This window comes from Cuculus canorus, chromosome 36 (assembly GCF_017976375.1).
Source record: "Cuculus canorus isolate bCucCan1 chromosome 36, bCucCan1.pri, whole genome shotgun sequence".
Taxonomy (NCBI): Eukaryota; Metazoa; Chordata; class Aves; order Cuculiformes; family Cuculidae; genus Cuculus; species Cuculus canorus.
The window spans coordinates 460,490-481,202 of record NC_071436.1 but is presented as its reverse complement, the minus strand read 5'-3'; the positions used below and the strand labels follow the sequence as shown (position 1 = coordinate 481,202).

General features: G+C 63.0%; 1 protein-coding gene and 1 long non-coding RNA gene across 2 annotated transcripts; both read left to right on the top strand.

Annotated features, from left to right (window-relative positions):
• Window positions 1-3,973: 3,973 nt before the first annotated feature.
• On the top strand, window positions 3,974-12,749 carry LOC128849995 (uncharacterized). Its single transcript, XR_008447518.1, has 5 exons — window positions 3,974-4,034; window positions 9,489-9,573; window positions 10,241-10,363; window positions 11,280-11,407; window positions 12,649-12,749. It is a non-coding gene; the product is annotated as an uncharacterized LOC128849995 (long non-coding RNA).
• A 1,382-nt stretch (window positions 12,750-14,131) lies between these two features.
• Window positions 14,132-20,019, top strand: LOC128849958 (lysine-specific demethylase 6B-like). Its single transcript, XM_054052699.1, has 4 exons — window positions 14,132-14,151; window positions 14,245-14,479; window positions 15,160-15,255; window positions 19,939-20,019. Exons 1-4 carry the CDS (start codon window positions 14,132-14,134, stop codon window positions 20,017-20,019), a joined length of 432 nt encoding a protein of 143 aa, XP_053908674.1.
• The last annotated feature ends 694 nt before the right edge of the window (window positions 20,020-20,713 follow it).

Sequence of the window (20,713 nt, the reverse complement as noted above, 5' to 3'; positions counted from 1 at the left end):
GAAAAGGGGGGCCCTGAAGTGGCAGAGGGACAAAACTGAGGTAAAATGGGGGGACACGACCCTAAGCTGAGGTAAAACGGGGGGCTCTGACTCCCCTGAGGTAAAAAAGGGGGGACAAAGCTGTTAAAGTTTGGGGGGGTCTGTACTGAGGGCAAAGGGGGGGCTTGAAGTGACAGAGGGACAAAACTGAGGTAAAATGGGGGGGAATGACCCTAAGCTGAGGTAAAAGGGGGGTCTTTAACCCCACTGAGGTGAAATGTGGGGGCTCTGACTCCCCTGAGGTAAAAAAGGGGGGACAAAGCTGTTAAACTTTGGGGGGGGTCTGTACTGAGGGGAAAGGGGGGCCCTGAAGTGACAGAGGGATAAAACTGAGGTAAAATGGGGGGGAATGACCCTAAGCTGAGGTAAAAGGGGGGGCTCTGACTCCCCTGAGGTGAAATGGGGGCGTCCTGAGCCCTCTGAGGTGAATTGGGGGGGGTCTCACTGAGCTAAAAGAGGGACCCTGACCCCCTCTGAGGTAAAATGGGGTACTCTGACCTCCCTGAGGTGAATTTGGGGGTGCAAAGCTGTTAAACTTTGGGGGGTGTGTCTGTACTGAGGGGAAAAGGGGGGCCCTGAAGTGGCAGAGGGACAAAACTGAGGTAAAAAGGGGGGGACACGACCCTAAGATGAGGTAAAAGGGGGGTCTTTGACCCCACTGAGGTGAAATGGGGGGTTCTGATTACCCTGAGGTAAAAAAAGGGGGGACAAAGCTGTTAAACTTGGGGGGGGGGGTCTGTACTGAGGGGAAAGGGGGGCCTGAAGTGGCAAAACTGAGGTAAAATGGGGGGGAATGACCCTAAACTGAGGTAAAAGGGGGGTCTTTAACCCCCCTGAGGTGAAATGGGGGCGTCCTGAGCCCTCTGAGGTGAATTGGGGGGGGTCTCACTGAGCTAAAAGAGGGACCCTGACCCCCTCTGAGGTAAAATGGGGTACTCTGACCTCCCTGAGGTGAATTTGGGGGTGCAAAGCTGTTAAACTTTGGGGGGTGTGTCTGTACTGAGGGGAAAAGGGGGGCCCTGAAGTGGCAGAGGGACAAAACTGAGGTAAAATGGGGGGACACGACCCTAAGCTGAGGTAAAACGGGGGGCTCTGACTCCCCTGAGGTAAAAAAGGGGGGACAAAGCTGTTAAAGTTTGGGGGGGTCTGTACTGAGGGCAAAGGGGGGGCTTGAAGTGACAGAGGGACAAAACTGAGGTAAAATGGGGGGGAATGACCCTAAGCTGAGGTAAAAGGGGGGTCTTTAACCCCACTGAGGTGAAATGTGGGGGCTCTGACTCCCCTGAGGTAAAAAAGGGGGGACAAAGCTGTTAAACTTTGGGGGGGGTCTGTACTGAGGGGAAAGGGGGGCCCTGAAGTGACAGAGGGATAAAACTGAGGTAAAATGGGGGGGAATGACCCTAAGCTGAGGTAAAAGGGGGGGCTCTGACTCCCCTGAGGTGAAATGGGGGCGTCCTGAGCCCTCTGAGGTGAATTGGGGGGGGGTCTCACTGAGCTAAAAGAGGGACCCTGACCTCCTCTGAGGTAAAATGGGGTACTCCGACCTCCCTGAGGTGAATTTGGGGGTGCAAAGCTGTTAAACTTTGGAGGGAGTCTGTACTGAGGGGAAAGGGGGGCCCTGAAGTGACAAAGGGACAAAACTGAGGTAAAAAGGGGGGGACACGACCCTAAGATGAGGTAAAAGGGGGGTCTTTGACCCCACTGAGGTGAAATGGGGGGTTCTGATTACCCTGAGGTAAAAAAAGGGGGGACAAAGCTGTTAAACTTGGGGGGGGGGTCTGTACTGAGGGGAAAGGGGGGCCTGAAGTGGCAAAACTGAGGTAAAATGGGGGGGAATGACCCTAAGCTGAGGTAAAAGGGGGGTCTTTAACCCCACTGAGGTGAAATGTGGGGGCTCTGACTCCCCTGAGGTAAAAAAGGGGGGACAAAGCTGTTAAACTTTGGGGGGGGGTCTGTACTGAGGGGAAAAGGGGAGCCCTGAAGTGACAGAGGGGCAAAACTGAGGTAAAATGGGGGGGGACACGACCTTAAGGTGAGGTAAAAGGGGGGGCTCTGACTCCCCTGAGGTAAAAAAGGGGGGACAAAACTGTTGAACTTTGGGGGGGGTCTGTACTGAGGGGAAAGGGGGGCCCTGAAGTGACAAAGGGACAAAACTGAGGTAAAATGGGGGGGACACGACCCTAAGCTGAGGTAAAAGGGGGGTCTTTAACCCCACTGAGGTGAAATGTGGGGGCTCTGAGTCCCCTGAGGTAAAAAAGGGGGGACAAAGCTGTTAAACTTTGGGGGGGGTCTGTACTGAGGGGAAAGGGGGGCCCTGAAGTGGCAGAGGGACAAAACTGAGGTAAAAAGGGGGGGACACGACCTTAAGATGAGGTAAAAGGGGGGTCTTTAACCCCCCTGAGGTGAAATGGGGGCGTCCTGAGCCCTCTGAGGTGAATTGGGGGGGGTCTCACTGAGCTAAAAGAGGGACCCTGACCCCCTCTGAGGTAAAATGGGGTACTCCGACCTCCCTGAGGTGAATTTGGGGGTGCAAAGCTGTTAAACTTTGGGGGGAGTCTGTACTGAGGGGAAAGGGGGGCCCTGAAGTGACAAAGGGACAAAACTGAGGTAAAATGGGGGGGATATGACCCTAAGCTGAGGTAAAAGGGGGGTCTTTAACCGCACTGAGGTGAAATGGGGGGGTTCTGACTCCCCTGAGGTAAAAAAGGGGGGACAACACTGGAATTTTGGGGGGGAGGAGGTAGAATTGGGGTGTCAGGGTGAATTTTGGGGTTGTCCAGGGGGCCCGGAGGTGTTTGGGAGAGGAATTTGGGGCATCAAAGAGGAATTTGGGGTGTTGTGGATCCTGAGGGGTGGAATTTGGGGAGTCCGATGGTGTCAAAGGAAGGGAATTTAGGGTGTCAAGGTGGAATTTGGGGTGTCAGAGATCCTAAGGAGGAATTGGGGGTGTCAGGGGGGGCCTAGAGGTGATCAAGGGATCTGGGGGAGGGGGAAATTTGGGGTGTCTGGGGTTGTTTAAGGGGGGAATTGGGAGTGTCAAGGTGGAACTTGGGGTGTCTGGGGGTCCTGGGGAAGGTTTAGGGGTGTCAGAGGCGTCCAGGGTTGTCGGGGGGTGTGTGGATGTGTGCAGAATTTGGGGTAACAAGGAGACATTTGGGGTGTTGGGGATCCTGGGGAGGAATTTTGAGGTGCTGGGGGGGTGTTTGTGGAGGAATTTGGGGGTATCGAGGGGGAATTGGGTACAGTTGGGGATCCTGAGGAGGAATTTGGGGGTGTTAGAGGGGGCCTGGTGGTGTTTTAAGGGACGAATTGGGGATGCCAGAGTGGAATTTGGGGTGTCTGGGAGTCCTGGGGGGGGAATTTAGGGGGTTTGTGGTTGGTTGTGGCGGAGAATTTGGGGTAACAAGGAGGCATTTGGGGTGTTGGGGATCCTGGGGAGGAATTTGGGGGTGTTAGAGGGGGCCTGGGGGTGTTTTAAGGGAGGAATTGGGGGTGTCAGAGTGGAATTTGGGGTGTCTGGGAGTCCTGGGGGGGGAATTTAGGGGGTCTGGGGGTCCTGAGGGGGGGATTTAGGGGGTCTGGAGGTCCTTGGGAGGGGATTTAGGGGGTTTGTGGTTGTTTGTGTTGGAGAATTTGGGGTAACAAGGAGGCATTTGGGGTGTTGGGGGAGAATCTGGGGGGGTTTCTGGGGGGATTTGGGGGTTCTGGGGGGGCTGTACAGGGGGGTTGTGAGAGGCTGTGGTTTGGGGGTGCATCCAGGTCTGGTTTGGGGGATCCCCAGGGGTGGGGACCCCCCCAAATCCACCCCCCCCCCCCCAAGAGCCGAGTGGCCCGGGCTGGGCTGGGTGCGGCGCTCTGATAAGGTGGGTGTGGGAGAACTGGGAGGGCAGGGCCTGCCCATACTGGGAGTACTGGGGGCGGGGAGCGGCGGCGGGGGGGGGCACTGGGAGCACTGGGAGAGGTCTAGGACGGGGACTGGGAGACGGGGGTGCCAGGTAAAGGGTGTACTGGGGATACTGGGAGCTGGGGGTGCCTCGCAAGGGTCATACTGGGAGCTGGGGGTGCCTGGTAAGGGGTGTACTGGGGATACTGGGAGCTGGGGGTGCCTCGAAAGGGCTATACTGGGAGCTGGGGGTGCCTGGTAAGGGGTGTACTGGGGATACTGGGAGCTGGGGGTACCTCGAAAGGGTCATACTGGGAGCTGGGGGTGCCTGGTAAGGGGTGTACTGGGGATACTGGGAGCTGGGGGTGCCTGGTAAGGGCTATACTGGGGATACTGGGAGCTGGGGGTGCCTCGAAAGGGCTATACTGGGGATACTGGGAGACGGGGGGTGCCAGGTAAGGGGTGTACTGGGGATACTGGGAGCTGGGGGTGCCTCGTAAGGGCCATACTGGGGATACTGGGAGCTGAGGGTGCCTTGTAAGGGTCATACTGGGGATACTGGGAGCTGGGGGTGCCGGGTAAGGGTCATACTGGGAGCTGGGGGTGCAAGGTAGGGGTGATACTGGGAATACTGGGAGCTGAGGGTGCCAGGTAAGGGTCATACTGGGGATACTGGGAGCTGGGGGTGCCAGGTAAGGGTCATACTGGGAGCTGGGGGTGCAAGGTAGGGGTGATACTGGGAATACTGGGAGTTGAGGGTGCCAGGTAAGGGTCATACTGGGGATACTGGGAGCTGGGGGTGCCAGGTAAGGGTCATACTGGGGATACTGGGAGCTGGGGGTGCCAGGTAAGGGTCATACTGGGAGCTGGGGGTGCAAGGTAGGGGTGATACTGGGAATACTGGGAGCTGGGGGTGCCAGGTAAGGGTCATACTGGGGATACTGGGAGCTGAGGGGGCCTCGAAAGGGCTATACTGGGGATACTGGGAGCTGGGGGTGCCAGGTAAGGGTTGTACTGGGGATACTGGGAGCTGGGGGTGCCTGGTAAGGGCTATACTGGGGATACTGGGAGCTGGAGGTGCCTGGTAAGGGTGATACTGGGAATACTGGGAGTGTGAGTGGCAGGTACTGGGAGTACTGGGAGGAGAAGCCATATCTCAGGATTGTACTGGGAGCTGGGATCACCAGTACTGGTCATACTGGGAGCACTGGGGAGACGGGAATGCCGTGAGCACTGGGGAGCCGGGAATGCCGTTACTGGTGATACTGGGAGCACTGGGAATGCCGTTACTGGTCATACTGGGAGCACTGGGGAGCTGGGAATGCTGTTACTGGCGATACTGGGAGCACTGGGGAGGTGGGAATGCCTTTACTGGTGATACTGGGAGCACTGGGAATGCCGTTACTGGTCATACTGGGAGCACTGGGGAGCCGGGAATGCCGTTACTGGTCATACTGGGAGCACTGGGGAGCCGGGAATGCTGTTACTGGTGATACTGGGAGCACTGGGGAGGTGGGAATGCCATTAGTGGTCATACTGGGAGCACCGGGGAGCTGGGAATGCCGTTACTGGTGATACTGGGAGCACTGGGAATGCCGTTACTGGTCATACTGGGAGCACTGGGAATGCCGTTACTGGCGATACTGGGAGCACTGGGAATGCTGTTACTGGTCGTACTGGTAGCACTGGGAATGCCGTTACTGGTCGTACTGGGAGCACTGGGAATGCCGTTACTGGTGATACTGGGAGCGTGTGGTTGCGTGTCGTGTGCCATCTCCCCCCGCCCCCCTCCCGGTGTCCCCCTGTGTGTCCCCACGTGTCACCCCGTGTTTTCACGTGTCCCCATGTCCCCTCCGTGTCCCCTCTGTGTGTCCCCATGTCCCCTCTGTGTCTGTCCATGTCCCCGTGTCCCCTCCATGTGTCCCCTCCATGTGTCCCCTCTGTGTCCCCATGTCCCCTCCGTGTCCCCTCCGTGTGTCCCCATGTCCCCTCCATGTCCCCGTGTCCCCTCCGTGTCTCTCCGTGTCCCCTCTGTGTCCCCGTGTCCCCTCCGTCCCCTCTGTGTCTGTCCATGTCCCCGTGTCCCCTCCATGTGTCCCCTCCGTGTCTCTCCATGTCCCCATGTCCCCTCCGTGTGTCCCCATGTCCCCTCCGTGTGTCTCCATGTTTCCATGTGTCCCCGTGTGTCCCCATGTCCTCCATGTGTCCCTGTGTGTCCCCTTGCCCCCGTGTGTCCTCCATGTGTCCCCGTGTCCCCAAGTGTCCTCCGTGTCCATCCGCGCCCTCCGTGTGTCCCCGTGTCCCCTCCATGTCTGTCCGTGTCCCCATGTGCCCTCCGTGTGTCCCCATGTCCCCATGTCCCCTCCGTGTCCTTCCCGTGTCCCCACACATGTCCCCGTGTCCCCACATGTCCTGCCCGTCACCCCTCGCAGTCTCCTCCTGTCCCCATGTCCCCACATGTCCCCTCCGTGTCCCCAAGTCCTCACGCGTGTCCATCTTCCTCCGTGTGTCCTCCGTGTGTCCCCATGTCCCCGTGTCCCCTCCGTGTTCCTCTGTGTCCCCATGTCCCCTCCGTGTCCCTCTGTGTCCCCTCCGTGTCCCTCTGTGTCCCCATGTCCCCTCCGTGTCCCTCCGTGTCCCTCTGTGTCCCCATGTCCCCTCCGTGTCCCTCTGTGTCCCCTCCGTGTCCCTCTGTGTCCCCATGTCCCCTCCGTGTCCCTCCGTGTCCCCTCCGTGTCCCCACATGTCCCCTCATGTCCACCCTCGTGTCCCCATGTGTCCTTCCATGTCCCCCCGTGTCCCCCCTTTGTCCCTCTGTCCTCGTGTCCCCTCATCCCTCTGTGTGTGTCCCCCATGTCCCCTCATCACTCTGTGTCCCCTTCTGTCCCCCCATGTCCCAGTGTCCCCATGTCCCCTCTGTGTCCCCCCGTGTCACTGTGTCCTAATGTCCCCTCATCCCTCTGTGTCCCCACTTGTCCCCATGTCACCCCGTGTCCTAATGTCCCCTTCTGTCCCCCTGTGTCCCCATGACCCCATGTCCCCCGTGTACCCCCATGTCCCTTCTGTCCCCCCGTGACCCCATGTCCCCTCCGTGTCCCCCCATGTCACTCTGTCCTAATGTCCCCTCATCCCTCTGTGTCCCCACTTATCCCCGTGTCCCCCTGTGTCCTAATGTCCCCTTCTGTCCCCCATGTCCCCCTGTGCCCTAATGTCCCCTCATCCCTCTGTGTCCCCATATTCCCTCCATGTCCCTCTTGTCCCCTCGTGTCCCCTCTTGTCCCCATGTCCCCCCCGTGTCCTACTGTCCCCTTCTGTCCCCCTGTGTCCCTTCTGTCCCCCCATGTCACTGTGTCCCCACTTGTCCCTTATGTCCTAATGTCCCCTCATCCCTCTGTGTCCCTTCTGTCCCCTCGTGTCCCCTCTTGTCCCCGTGTCCCCCTGTGTCCTAATGTCCCTTCTGTCCCCCCATGTCCCCCTGAGTCCTAATGTCCCCTCATCGCTCTGTGTCCCCCCGTCCCCGTGTCCCCCTGTGTCCTAATGTCCCTTTCTGTCCCCCTGTGTCCCTTCTGTCCCCCCATGTCACTGTGTCCCCACTTGTCCCCGTGTCCCCCATGTCCTAATGTCCCCTCATCCCTCTGTGTCCCTCTTGTCCCCTCCTGTCCCCTCTTGTCCCCATGTCCCCCCCATCCTACTGTCCCCTTCTGTCCCCCCACGTCACTGTGTCCCCTCATGTCCCCGTGTCCCCCTATGTCCTAATGTCCCCTCGTCCCCCCGTGTCCCCCGTGTCCCCTCGTGTCCCCTCTTGTCCCCGTGTCCCCTATGTCCTAATGTCCCCTCGTCCCCCCGTGTCCCCCCGTGTTCCTCCTGTCCCCTCGTGTCCCCTCGTGTCCCCGTGTCTCCCCCCGGGGCTTTCCCCGCTGTCCCGGGCGATGGCGTCACCGATGGCGCCAACGTCACGGGGCGAAGGCGGGGGGTGTCCGTGCCCACGCGCGGCCGGGACTCGCGGTGTCACCACGTGGGGACGGTGAGGGGACACGGGGGGGACACGGTGACGGTGAGGGGACACGGGGGGCACGCGGGTGCGCTTAGGGGGCACGGGGGGGGGGGGGTGTGGGTCGTATGTGTGCAGTTATGGGGCACGTGGGGCTGTGGGTCACGCGTGTGGGGCTGTGGGTCATATGTGTGCAGTTATGGGGCACGTGTGGGGCTGTGGGTCACGCGTGTGGGGCTGTGGGTCACGCGTGTGCAGTTATGGGGCACATATGGGGTTGTGGGTCACACATATGGGGCTGTGGGTCACATGTGTGGGGCTGTGGGTCACGCGTGTGCAGTTATGGGGCACATGTGGGGCTGTGGGCACGCGTGTAGGGCTGTGGGTCACATGTGTGCAGTTATGGGGCACATGTGGGGCTGTGGGTCACATGTGTGGGGCTGTGGGTCACGTGTGTGCAGTTATGGGGCACATGTGGGGCTGTGGGTCACACATGTGCAGTTATGGGGCACATGTGGGGCTGTGGGTCACGCGTGTGGGGCTGTGGGTCACATATGGGGCTGTGGGTCACGCGTGTGGGGTTGTGGGTCATGCATGTGCAGTTATGGGGCACATGTGGGGCTGTGGGTCACGCGTGTGCAGTTATGGGGCACGTGTGGGGCTGTGGGTCACGCGTGTGGGGCTGTGGGTCATATGTGTGGGGCTGTGGGTCACGTGTGTGCAGTTATGGGTCACATGTGGGGCTGTGGGTCATACGTGTATGCAGTTATGGGGCACATGTGGGGCTGTGGGTCACACATGTGGGGCTGTGGGTCGTGTGTGGGGCTGTTGGTTATGCGTGTGCAGTTATGGGGCACATGTGGGGCTGTGGGTCACGCGTGTGGGGCTGTGGGTCACCTGTGTGGGGTTATGGATCACATATGGGGCTGTGGGTCACGCGTGTGGGGCTGTGGGTCACATATGTGCAGTTATGGGTCACATGTGGGGCTGTGGGTCACGTGTGTGGGGCTGTGGTAACCCGTGTGGGGCTGTGGGTCACACGTGTGGGGTTGTGGGTCATATATGTGGGGCTGTGGGTCACATGTGTGCAGTTATGGGGCACATGTGGGGCTGTGGGTCACACATGTGGGGCTGTGGGTCATATGTGTGGGGCTGTGGGTCATGTGTGTGGGGTTGTGGGTCACAATGTGTGCAGTTATGGGGCACATGTGGGGCTGTGGGTCACACGTGTGGGGCAGCTGTGAGGTGGTTGTGGGACAGCAGTGGGGCAGCAATGGGGCAGTCCCATAGGGCATCTATGGGGCAATCCTGTAGGGCAGCAGTGAGGTGGTTGTGGGGCAGTTATGGGGCAGCAATGGGGCAGTTATGGGGCAGCTGTGAGGTGGTTGTGGGGCAGCCATGGGGCAGTTATGGGGCGGCTGTGGGGCAGCAATGGGGACCGCCCCCTTCCCGCTCTCCGCTGGGGTTTCCCCTCTGGCCCCGCCCCCTCATCTGGCCCCGCCTATTCATCTGGCCCCGCCCCCTCCTCTGGCCCCGCCCCCTGCGCTGACCGCCCGTCCCCATTGGTTCCCACAGGCCGAGCCGGAAGCCGGAGGGGAACGATGATTGGCTGCGAGGAGAGGGGCGCCCTGTGATTGGCTGCGACAGCGTCGCCGCGGAGGTGAGGGGCGGGGCTTGAGGGAGAGGGGCGGGGCTTGAGGGATAGGGGCGGGGCTTCAGCCCGGGACACCGTGGGTGTATTGGGGGGGGGAAGGGGAACCTGGGCCCACGCAGTGCGCGTCACCGCGAGGCCACGCCCACTTCCGCCCCAGCACTTCCGTATTGGGGTCCTGCCCCATAGCGGCCCACGGCTGCCCCATAACCACCCACAGCTGCCCCATAGCGGCCCATGGCTGCCCCATGCCCATCCACAGCTGCCCCATAGCGGCCCATGGCTGCCCCATAACCCCCCACAGCTGCCCCATAACCCCCCACAGCTGCCCCATAACCACCCACAGCTGCCCCATAACCAGCTGTAATCGCCTATAACGACCCACAGCTGCCCCATAACCCCCCACAGCTGCCCCATAACCCCCCACAGCTGCCCCATAACCAGCTGTAATCGCCTATAACCACCCACAGCTGCCCCATAACCACCCACAGCTGCCCCATAACCACCTACAGCTGCCCTATAACCGCCTGTAATCACCCATAACCACTCACAGCTGCCCCATAACCCCCCCCCCCCAGCTGCCCCATAACCGCCTCGACTCCCCCCAACCCCCTCAACCCCCCCACCTCGGCTGCCCCATAACCATCTCTGTGTGCCCCACACATTTAACCCTCAGGTGCAGTGAGGGCGGGGACCCCCCCTCCTTCCCCCCCCCCTACAGCCACCCCTCCCCCCGGGGCTGCCCCTCCCCTAACGGGGGGGCCCGGGGGGGACCCAGGTGTCCGGCACCCCAAGACTGGTGAGTGGGGGGCTATGGGGGGGGCTATGGGGCTACTTGGGGGTCTGTGGGGCTGTTTTGGTGTCTATGGGGCTGTTTGGGCGTCTGTGGGGCAGTTTTGGGGGGCTATGGGGCTGTTTTGGTGTCTATGGGGCTGTTTGGGCATCTGTGGGGCAGTTTGGGGGGGTCTATGGGGCAGTTTGGGGGGGCTATGGGGCAGTTTGGGGGGGCTATGGGGCAGTTTGGGAGGTCTATGGGGCAGTTTGGGGGTCTATGGGGCTGTTTGGGGATCTATGGGGCAGTTTGGGGATCTATGGGGCAGTTTGGGCGTCTATGGGGCTGTTTTGGGGGGGTTATGGGGCTACTTGGGGGGCAGAGAGGGGCCTCTATGGTCACAAGGGGCGTCTGTGGGGCAGAGAGGGGCCTCTATGGGTCAGAGAGGGCTGTCTATGGGTCACAGGGCTGTCTATGGGGCACAGAGGGCTGTCTATGGGGCACAGAGGTGTCAATGGGGCACAGGGGCCTCTATGGGGCACAGGGCTGTCTATGGGGCAGAGAGGACTGTCTGTGGGGCACAGAAGGGTGTCTATGGGGCAGAGAGGACTGTCTATGGGGCACAGGGCTGTCTATGGGGCACAGGACTGTCTATAGGGCAGAGGGGTGTCTATGGGGCACAAGGGCTCTCTATGGGGCACAGGAGTGTCAATGGGGCACAGGGGCCTCTATGGGGCAGGGAGGGCTGTCTATGGGGTGCAGGGGCCTCTATGGGGCAGAGGGGTGTCTATGGGGCAGGGAGGGCTGTCTATGGGGCACAGGGGTGTCAATGGGGCACAGGGGCCTCTATGGGGCAGGGAGGGCTGTCTATGGGTCAGAGCTCGCCGTGGGGCGTCGTCGCCGTGGGTCTGACGTGCCGTGGGGCGGCGCCGCCGTGGGGCAGGGCTGGATGCATCGCGCGGTGGAGCCGTTGGGGGGCAGGGCCGGACGGGACCCCTTCGCCGTGGGGAGCCTGAGCTGCAGTGGGGCCTGGGCCGCCTGCCCCCCCCGGGCCTGGCTGCCCCCCAACAGGTACCTGCCCCATAGCGACCCACAGCGACCCACACACTGCCCCATAGCGACCCACACACTGCCCCACAGCACCTCATATCCTGCCCCACACATCCTGCCCCCCCCGGGCCTGGCTGCCCCCCAACAGGTACCTGCCCCATAGCGACCCATAGCGACCCACACACTGCCCCACAGTGACCCACAGTGACCCACACTGCCCCACAGCACCTCATATCCTGCCCCACACACTGCCCCCCCGGGCCTGGCTGCCCCCCAACACGTACCTGCCCCATAGCGACCCACAGCGACCCACACACTGCCCCATAGCGACCCACAGTGACCCACACTGCCCCACAGCACCTCATATCCTGCCCCACACATCCTGCCCCCCCCGGGCCTGGCTGCCCCCCAACAGGTACCTGCCCCATAGCGACCCATAGCGACCCACACACTGCCCCATAGCGACCCACAGTGACCCACACTGCCCCACAGCACCTCATATCCTGCCCCACACATCCTGCCCCCCCCGGGCCTGGCTGCCCCCCAACAGGTACCTGCCCCATAGCGACCCATAGCGACCCACACACTGCCCCATAGCGACCCACAGTGACCCACACTGCCCCACAGCACCTCATATCCTGCCCCACACATCCTGCCCCCCCCGGGCCTGGCTGCCCCCCAACAGGTACCTGCCCCATAGCGACCCATAGCGACCCACACACTGCCCCACAGTGACCCACAGTGACCCACACTGCCCCACAGCACCTCATATCCTGCCCCACACACTGCCCCCCCGGGCCTGGCTGCCCCCCAACACGTACCTGCCCCATAGCAACCCACAGCGACCCACACACTGCCCCATAGCGACCCACAGCAACCCACACACTGCCCCAGAGTGACCCACAGTGACCCACACTGCCCCACAGCGCCTCACATCCTGCCCCACACCTGCCCCACCAGGTACCTGCCCCATAGCGACCCACATCCTGCCCCACAGCGACCCACAAACTGCCCCCCCCCAATCCTGGCTGCCCCCACTATGTACCCTGCCCCACACATTGCCCCACACATTGCCCTATGGGGACCCCCCCTACTGCCCCACACATTGCCCCACTCTGCCCCACGGGACCCACCACCCTTCCCCCCCACTGCCCCACATATCACGGAGGGGGGGGGAGAGATCCCCATTTCTTGGAGTCCCTGCCCCACACTTAGGGGTCTCTGCCCCACACTTGGGGGTCCCCCCCATCTCTGCCCCACAGGTGCTCTTCCAGCGTCGGGCAGGCGCCGCTGCCCCCCCACCTCCCGCCCCCCCCCCGGCGGCAATGGGGGACCCCCCCACAAGTCCTACTACAGCCCAGGGTAAGCGCTGCCCCCCAAGTTTGGGGGGGCTGAGACCCCCAAGTCACTCCCCAAATACCCACAACCCCCACCCCTAAGTCTGCCCCATATCCCCCCATTTTCTGCTGGGGGGGGGGGGTCTCTATGGGTCTGAGTGACCTCTTGGGGGGGTCTCTATGGGTCTGAGCCCCCACAGGGGGTCTCTGGGGGGGGTCTCTATGGGTCTGAGCCCCACAGGGGGTCACCGGGGGGGGGTCTCTATGGGTCTGAGCCCCCACAGGGGGTCTCTGGGGGGGGGTCTCTATGGGTCTGAGCCCCACAGGGGGTCACCGGGGGGGGTCTCTATGGGTCTGAGCCCCACAGGAGTCACCGGGGGGGGTCTCTATGGGTCTGAGCCCCCACAGGGGGTCTCTGGGGGGGGTCTCTATGGGTCTGAGCCCCACAGGGGGTCACCGGGGGGGGGTCTCTATGGGTCTGAGCCCCCACAGGGGGTCTCTAGGGGGGGGTCTCTATGGGTCTGAGCCCCACAGGGGGTCACCGGGGGGGTCTCTATGGGTCTGAGCCCCATAGAGGGGTCTCTGGGGGGGGGGTCTCTATGGGTCTGAGCCCCCACAGGGGGTCACCGGGGGGGTCTCTATGGGTCTGAGCCCCACAGGAGTCACCGGGGGGGGTCTCTATGGGTCTGAGCCCCATAGAGGGGTCTCTGGGGGGGGGGTCTCTATGGGTCTGAACCCCACAGGGGGTCCCTATGGGGAGTCCCTATGGGGGTTCCTTTGGGGGTCCCTATGGGGGGTTTCTATGGGGGGGTCCCCATTGGGAGTCTCTGGGGGGGTCCCTGCGGGGGTCCCTATGAGGGTTCACTTTGGGGGTCCCTATGGGGGTCACTGGGAGGGGGTCCCTATGGGTGTCCCTATGGGGGGGGGTCACTATTGGGGGTCCCTATGGGTGTCCCTATGGGGATCGCTGGGGGAGTCACTATGGGGGCGTCCCTGGGGGGGGTCCCTATGAGGTGTCCCTATGGGAGGGGTCCCTGGGGGGGTGTCCCTATGGGAGGGGGTCACTATTGGGGGTCCCTATGGGTGTCTTTAGGGGGGGTCCCTATGGGAGGGGGTCACTATTGAGGGTCCCTATGGGGGGGGGAGGGTCACTATTGGGGGTCCCTATGGGTGTCTCTGGGGGGGGGTCACTATGGGGGGTGTCCCTATGGGGGGGAGTCACTATTGGGGGTCCCTATGGGTGTCTCTGGGGGGGGGGGTCCCTATGGGGGGGTGTCCCTATGGGGGGGAGTCACTATTGGGGGTCCCTATGGGTGTCCCTATGGGGGGGAGTCACTATTGGGGGTCCCTATGGGCATCTCTAGGGGGGGTCACTGGGGGGGGGGAGTCCCTGGGGGGTGTCCATATGATGGGTCCCTACAGGGAAGGGTGTCCCTATAGGGTGTCCCTATGGGGGGTGTCCCTATGAGGGGTCCCTGGGGGGGTCCCCCTGATTCTGACCCCCCCCCCCTCCTCCCTCAGGGCCCCCCCCCGTGCCCCCCCCGGGACGCTGGAGTCGCTGCAGGGCTGTGTGCGGGCGCTGCAGCCGCAGCCGTGGGAACCGCCGTCGCCGCTGGCCGAGGCCCCCCCCGATCTGGAGGAACCCCCCGGCTGCTACCACAGCCCCCCGACTCCACGGTGCCACCACCGAGGCCACCACCGAGGGGACATCGGCCACCGCGGGGGGGACATCGCCCGCATCGGGCGCCTCCAGCAGGTACGGGGGGGACAGGGGGGGAGATGGGGACATCGTGGGTGTCGTGTGTCCCCCCCTTTGGGGACATCTGGGGGTGTCCTTTGCCCTAATGACACGTGTCCCCCCCTTTGGGGACATCTGGGGGTGTCCTCTGCCTTAATGACACCCCTCAATGTGTGTGTCCCCCCTTTGGGGACATCTGGGGGTGTCCTCTGCCTTAATGACACCCCTCAATGTGTGTGTGTCCCCCCTTTGGTGACATCTGGGGGTGTCCTTTGCCTTAATGACACCCCTCAATGTGTGTGTGTCCCCCCCTTTGGGGACATCTGGGGGTGTCCTCTGCCTTAATGACACCCCTCAATGTGTGTGTGTCCCCCCCTTTGGGGACATCTGGGGGTGTCCTCTGCCTTAATGACACCCCTCAATGTGTGTGTGTCCCCCCCTTTGGGGACATCTGGGGGTGTCCTCTGCCTTAATGACACCCCTCAATGTGTGTGTGTCCCCCCCTTTGGGGACATCTGGGGGTGTCCTTTGCCCTAATGACACCCCTCAATGTGTGTGTCCCCCCTTTGGTGACATCTGGGGGTGTCCTCTGCCCTAATGACACCCCTCAATGTGTGTGTCCCCCCTTTTGGGGACATCTGGGGGTGTCCTCTGCCTTAATGACACCCCTCAATGTGTGTGTGTGTTCCTCCTTTCAGGCCCAGCTTTGGGGGTACCCCTCGGCCCCCCCGCCCCCCGCCCGGGCCAGGACGCTGCCCCCCCTCCAGCAGGTCTGGAGCCTGCTGCACCCCGAGGTGGGGATTTGGGGGGGATGGGGGGGGACGAGGATGTGGGAGGGACAGGGGGGGTGACAAGGATGTGGGGGGGACGATTGGGGTGACGGGGATTTGAGGGGGACAGGGGGGTGACGGGGATATGGGGGGGACAGGGGGGGTGATGGGGATGTGGGGGGACAGGGGGGTGAGGGGGGGGACATGGGGGGCAGTGGGGGGGACACGGGGGGACACTGGGGAGACTGGAATGGGGGGACTGGGATGGGGGGGCAGGGGGGGATGGGGGACTGGAATGGGGGGGCAGGGGGGACGGGGGGGCTGGGGGCATTGGGGAGACTGGAATGGGGGGGCAGGGGATACTGGGGAGACTGGGAATGGCGGGGACTGGGGAGACTGGGAGGGCTGGAATGGGGGGCAAAGGATACTGGGGAGACTGGGAATGGGGGGGCAAAGGATACTGGGGAGACTGGGAGTGGGGGGGGCAAAGGATACTGGGGAGACTGTAATGGGGAGACTGGGGGGACTGGAATGGGGGGGCAAAGGATACTGGGAGGACTGGAATGGGGGGGCAGGGGATATTGGGGAGACTGGAATGGGGGGGTAAAGGATACTGGGGGGACTGGAATGGGGGGACTGGGGGGGACTGGGGGGACTGGAATGGGGGGGCAGGGGGGACGGGGGGGCTGGGGACATTGGGGAGACTGGAATGGGGGGGCAGGGGATAGTGGGGAGACTGGGAATGGCGGGGACTGGGGAGACTGGGAGGGCTGGAATGGGGGGCAAAGGATACTGGGGAGACTGGGAATGGGGGGGCAAAGGATACTGGGGAGACTGGAATGGGGAGACTGGGGAGACTGGAATGGGGGTGGGACACCCCTATGACACCCCCATTTCCCCCCCCTTTCTCCCCCCCTCCCCTCAGAAGCGGAACTTCTCGTCGAAGCGGGGGGCGCAGCTAAAGCGGGGCGCGCCCCCCCCCCGACCCCCCCGTGGTGCAGCCGGTGCCCCCCGCCCATCCCCCCCCCGCCCCCCCCGACGAGCTGCCCACCCCCCTCAAACGGCGCAGGAGCCGCAGCCCCGAGCAGGTGGGGGGGGGCACCGGGGGGGGGCGTTAGAGGGGTGGGGGGGGCACAAAATGGGTCTGGGGGGGCATTAGAGGGGTTGGGGGGGCACAAAGTGGGGCTGGGGGGGAATTAAAGGGGTGGGGGGGGCACAAAGTGGGGCTGGGGGGGCATTAGAGGGGTTGGGGGGCACAAAGTGGGGCTGGGGGGGCATTAGAGGGGTTGGGGGGGCACAAAGTGGGTCTGGGGGGGCATTAAAGGGGTTGGGGGGCACAAAGTGGGTCTGGGGGGGCATTAGAGGGGTTGGGGGGCACAAAGTGGGTCTGGGGGGGAATTAAAGGGGTTGGGGGGGCACAAAGTGGGTCTGGGGGGGAATTAAAGGGGTTGGGGGGCACAAAGTGGGTCTGGGGGGGAATTAAAGGGGTTGGGCACAAAGTGGGTCTGGGGGGGAATTAAAGGGGTTGGGGGGGCACAAAGTGGGTCTGGGGGGGCATTAAAGGGGTTGGGGGGGCACAAAGTGGGTCTGGGGGGGCATTAAAGGGGTTGGGGGGGCACAAAGTGGGTCTGGGGGGGCATTAAAGGGGTTGGGGGGGCACAAAGGGGGTCAGGGGGGGCATTAAAGGGGTTGGGGGGGGGGCACAAAGTGGGTCTGGGGGGGAATTAAAGGGGTTGGGGGGGCACAAAGTGGGTCTGGGGGGGCATTAAAGGGGTTGGGGGGGCACAAAGTGGGTCTGGGGGGGCATTAAAGGGGTTGGGGGGCACAAAGTGGGTCTGGGGGGGCATTAAAGGGGTTGGGGGGGCACAAAGTGGGGCTGGGGGGGCATTAGAGGGGTTGGGGGGGCACAAAGTGGGGCTGGGGGGGCATTAGAGGGGTTGGGGGGCACAAAGTGGGTCTGGGGGGGAATTAGAGGGGTTGGGGGGGCACAAAGTGGGTCTGGGGGGGCATTAAAGGGGTTGGGGGGCACAAAGTGGGTCTGGGGGGGAATTAAAGGGGTTGGGGGGCACAAAGTGGGTCTGGGGGGGCATTAGAGGGGTTGGGGGGCACAAAGTGGGGCTGGGGGGGCATTAGAGGGGTTGGGGGGGCACAAAGTGGGGCTGGGGGGGGCATTAGAGGGGTTGGGGGGGCACAAAGTGGGGCTGGGGGGGCATTAGAGGGGTTGGGGGGGCACAAAGTGGGGCGGGGGGGGCATTAGAGGGGTTGGGGGGGCACAAAGTGGGGCTGGGGGGGGCATTAGAGGGGTTGGGGGGGCACAAAGTGGGTCTGGGGGGGCATTAGAGGGGTTGGGGGGCACAAAGTGGGGCTGGGGGGGCATTAGAGGGGTTGGGGGGGCACAAAGTGGGTCTGGGGGGGCATTAAAGGGGTTGGGGGGGCACAAAGTGGGGCTGGGGGGGCATTAGAGGGGTTGGGGGGGCACAAAGTGGGGCTGGGGGGGCATTAGAGGGGTTGGGGGCGCACAAAGTGGGGCTGGGGGGGCATTAGAGGGGTTGGGGGGGCACAAAGTGGATCTGGGGGGGCAGAATGGGGGAAAAAGTGGGGCTGTTGGGCACCTGGGGGGGCATTAAAGGGGTTGGGGGGGCAGAAAGTAGGTCTGGGGGGGCAGAGTGGGGGAAAAAGTGGGGCTGGGGGGCACCTGGGGGGGGCAGAATGGGACTGGGGGGGCATTAAAGGGGTTGGGGGGGCATTAAAGGAATTGTGGGGGTCTTTAAAGGGTTTGGGGGGGGGGTCAGGAACTGGGGGTGCTGATGGTGGCTGTGTTCGCAGGGGGGGGTGACGGCGCAGCCCCCCCCCGGGCCCCCCTCGTTCCCGCTGCCACAGGGGCTGTGGAACCCCCTCCCCGGGGACCCCTGGAGCCCCCCCCGACGCCTCGGGGCCACCCCGGACAGACAGGTGGGGGCGGGGACCCCCGGTGGCCCCCACGTGTGTCCCCCCGTGTCCCCCCAGTGTCCCCCCTGTGTCCCCTATAACCCCCCCCAGACCCCCGTGTCCCCCCAATGTCCCCCTGTGTCCCCTATAACCCCCCCCAGACCCCCGTGTCCCCCCAATGTCCCCCTGTGTCACCCCCATTCCCTATATCCCCCCCACTGCCCCCCATTCCCTATACTCCCCCCAAGTCCCCCCTCATTCCCAATACTCCCCCCATATCCCCCATGTCCCCCCCATTCCCTATACTCCCCTCCCATGTCCCCCCCATTTCCCCCTCATTCCCTGTACTCCCCCCCATACTCCCCCCATATCCCCCCATGTTTCCCCCCACTGCCCCCCCATTCCCTATACTCCCCCCCACGTCCCCCCATATCCCCCCATTTCCCCCCTCATTCCCTATATTCCCCCCATATCCCCCATGTCCCCCCTCATTCCCTATAGTCCCCCCCATTTCCCCCCTCATCCCCCCGTATCCCCCCATTTCCCCCCATATCCCCCCATTCCCTACAATCCCCCCATTCCCCCCTCATTCCCTATACTCCCCCCCATATCCCCCCATGTCCCCCCTCATTCCCTATAGTCCCCCCATATCCCCCCCATGTCCCCCCTCATTCCCTATAGTCCTCCCATATCCCCCTCATTGCCCCCCCTCATTCCCTATAGTCCCCCCATATCCCCCCCATCCCCCCCATTGCCCCTCCTCATTCCCTATAGTCCCCCCCATATCCCCCCATATCCTCCCCATGTCCCCCCTCATTCCCTATAGATCCCCCATATCCCCCCCATCCCCCCATGTCCCCCCTCATTCCCTATAGTCCCCCCATATCCCCCCCATCCCCCCCATTGCCCCCCCTCATTCCCTATAGTCCCCCCATATTCCCCCATATCCCCCCCGTGTCCCCCCTCATTCCCTATAGTCCCCCCATATCCCCCCCATCCCCCCCATTGCCCCTCCTCATTCCCTATAGTCCCCCCCATATCCCCCCATATCCCCCATGTCCCCCCTCATTCCCTATATTCCCCCCCATCCCCCCCATTGCCCCCTCTCATTCCCTATAGTCCCCCCCATATCCCCCCATATCCTCCCCATGTCCCCCCTCATTCCCTATAGCCCCCCCATATCCCCCCATCCCCCCATTGCCCCTCCTCATTCCCTATAGTCCCCTCCATATCCCCCCATATCCTCCCCATGTCCCCCCTCATTCCCTATAGTCCCCCCATATCCCCCCATGTCCCCCCTCATTCCCTATAGTCCCCCCATATCCCCCCATATCCCCCCTCATTCCCTATAGTCCCCCCATATCCCCCCCATGTCCCCCCTCATTCCCTATAGTCCCCCCATATCCCCCCATTGCCCCCCCTCATTCCCTATAGTCCCCCCATATCCCCCCCATGTCCCCCCTCATTCCCTATAGTCCCCCCATATCCCCCCATATCCCCCCCATATCCCCCCTCATTCCCTATACTCCCCCCATATCCCCCCATATCCCCCCCATATCCCCCCTATACTCCCCCCATACTCCCCCCCATATCCCCCCATTCTCTATACTCCCCCCATATCCCCCCAATATGTCTGTGTCCCCCCCATTGCCCCCCCCAATCCCTTATACCCCCTCTCCCCCCACCACTTCTCCAACTCTCCTCTCTCTCTCTCTCTCCCCTCCAGGAGCAGCGAAGTCTGGGGGTGTCTCCTTTCCCCCCTCCCGCTCCCCCCCCAAGTTTTGGGGCCCCCCCGCCGCCCCCTCCTCGGCCCCCGGCCCCCCCCGGCCCTGGTCCCGGCCCCCTCGGAAGTGCCCTTAGGGAGAGCAGAGCCGGCCGGGCGCCCCCCCCCCGCCCCCCAAAGCCTGACACCAGCACCCATCGCCTGCGTGCCTTACGCCCCCCGCGGCCCCCCCCCGGCCCCCCAACACCAGCACCCTGCCCCGGGGGGGGGACGGACCCCGAAACGTGAGTTTGGGGGGGGGGGGGCAATGGAAGAGGGGAAATGGGGGATACAAAATGATGGGGGGGGGATATGGGGGTGAGGAGGGGGATATGGGGGTGAGGAGGGGGATAATGGGGGGGATATGGGGGTGAGGAGGGGGATAATGGGGGGATATGGGGGTGAGGAGGGGATAATGGGGGGGATATGGGGGTGAGGAGGGGGATAATGGGGATATGGGGGTGAGGAGGGGAGTAATGGGGGGATATGGGGGTGAGGAGGGGGGATAATGGGGGGGATATGGGGGTGGGGAGGGGATAATGGGGGGATATTGGGGTGAGGAGGGGATAATGGGGGGGATATGGGGGTGAGGAGGGGGATAATGGGGATATGGGGGTGAGGAGGGGAGTAATGGGGGGATATGGGGGTGAGGAGGGGGGATAATGGGGGGGATATGGGGGTGGGGAGGGGATAATGGGGGGATATTGGGGTGAGGAGGGGATAATGGGGGATATGGGGTGAGGAGGGGATAATGGGGGGATATGGGGGTGAGGAGGGGGATAATGGGGGGGA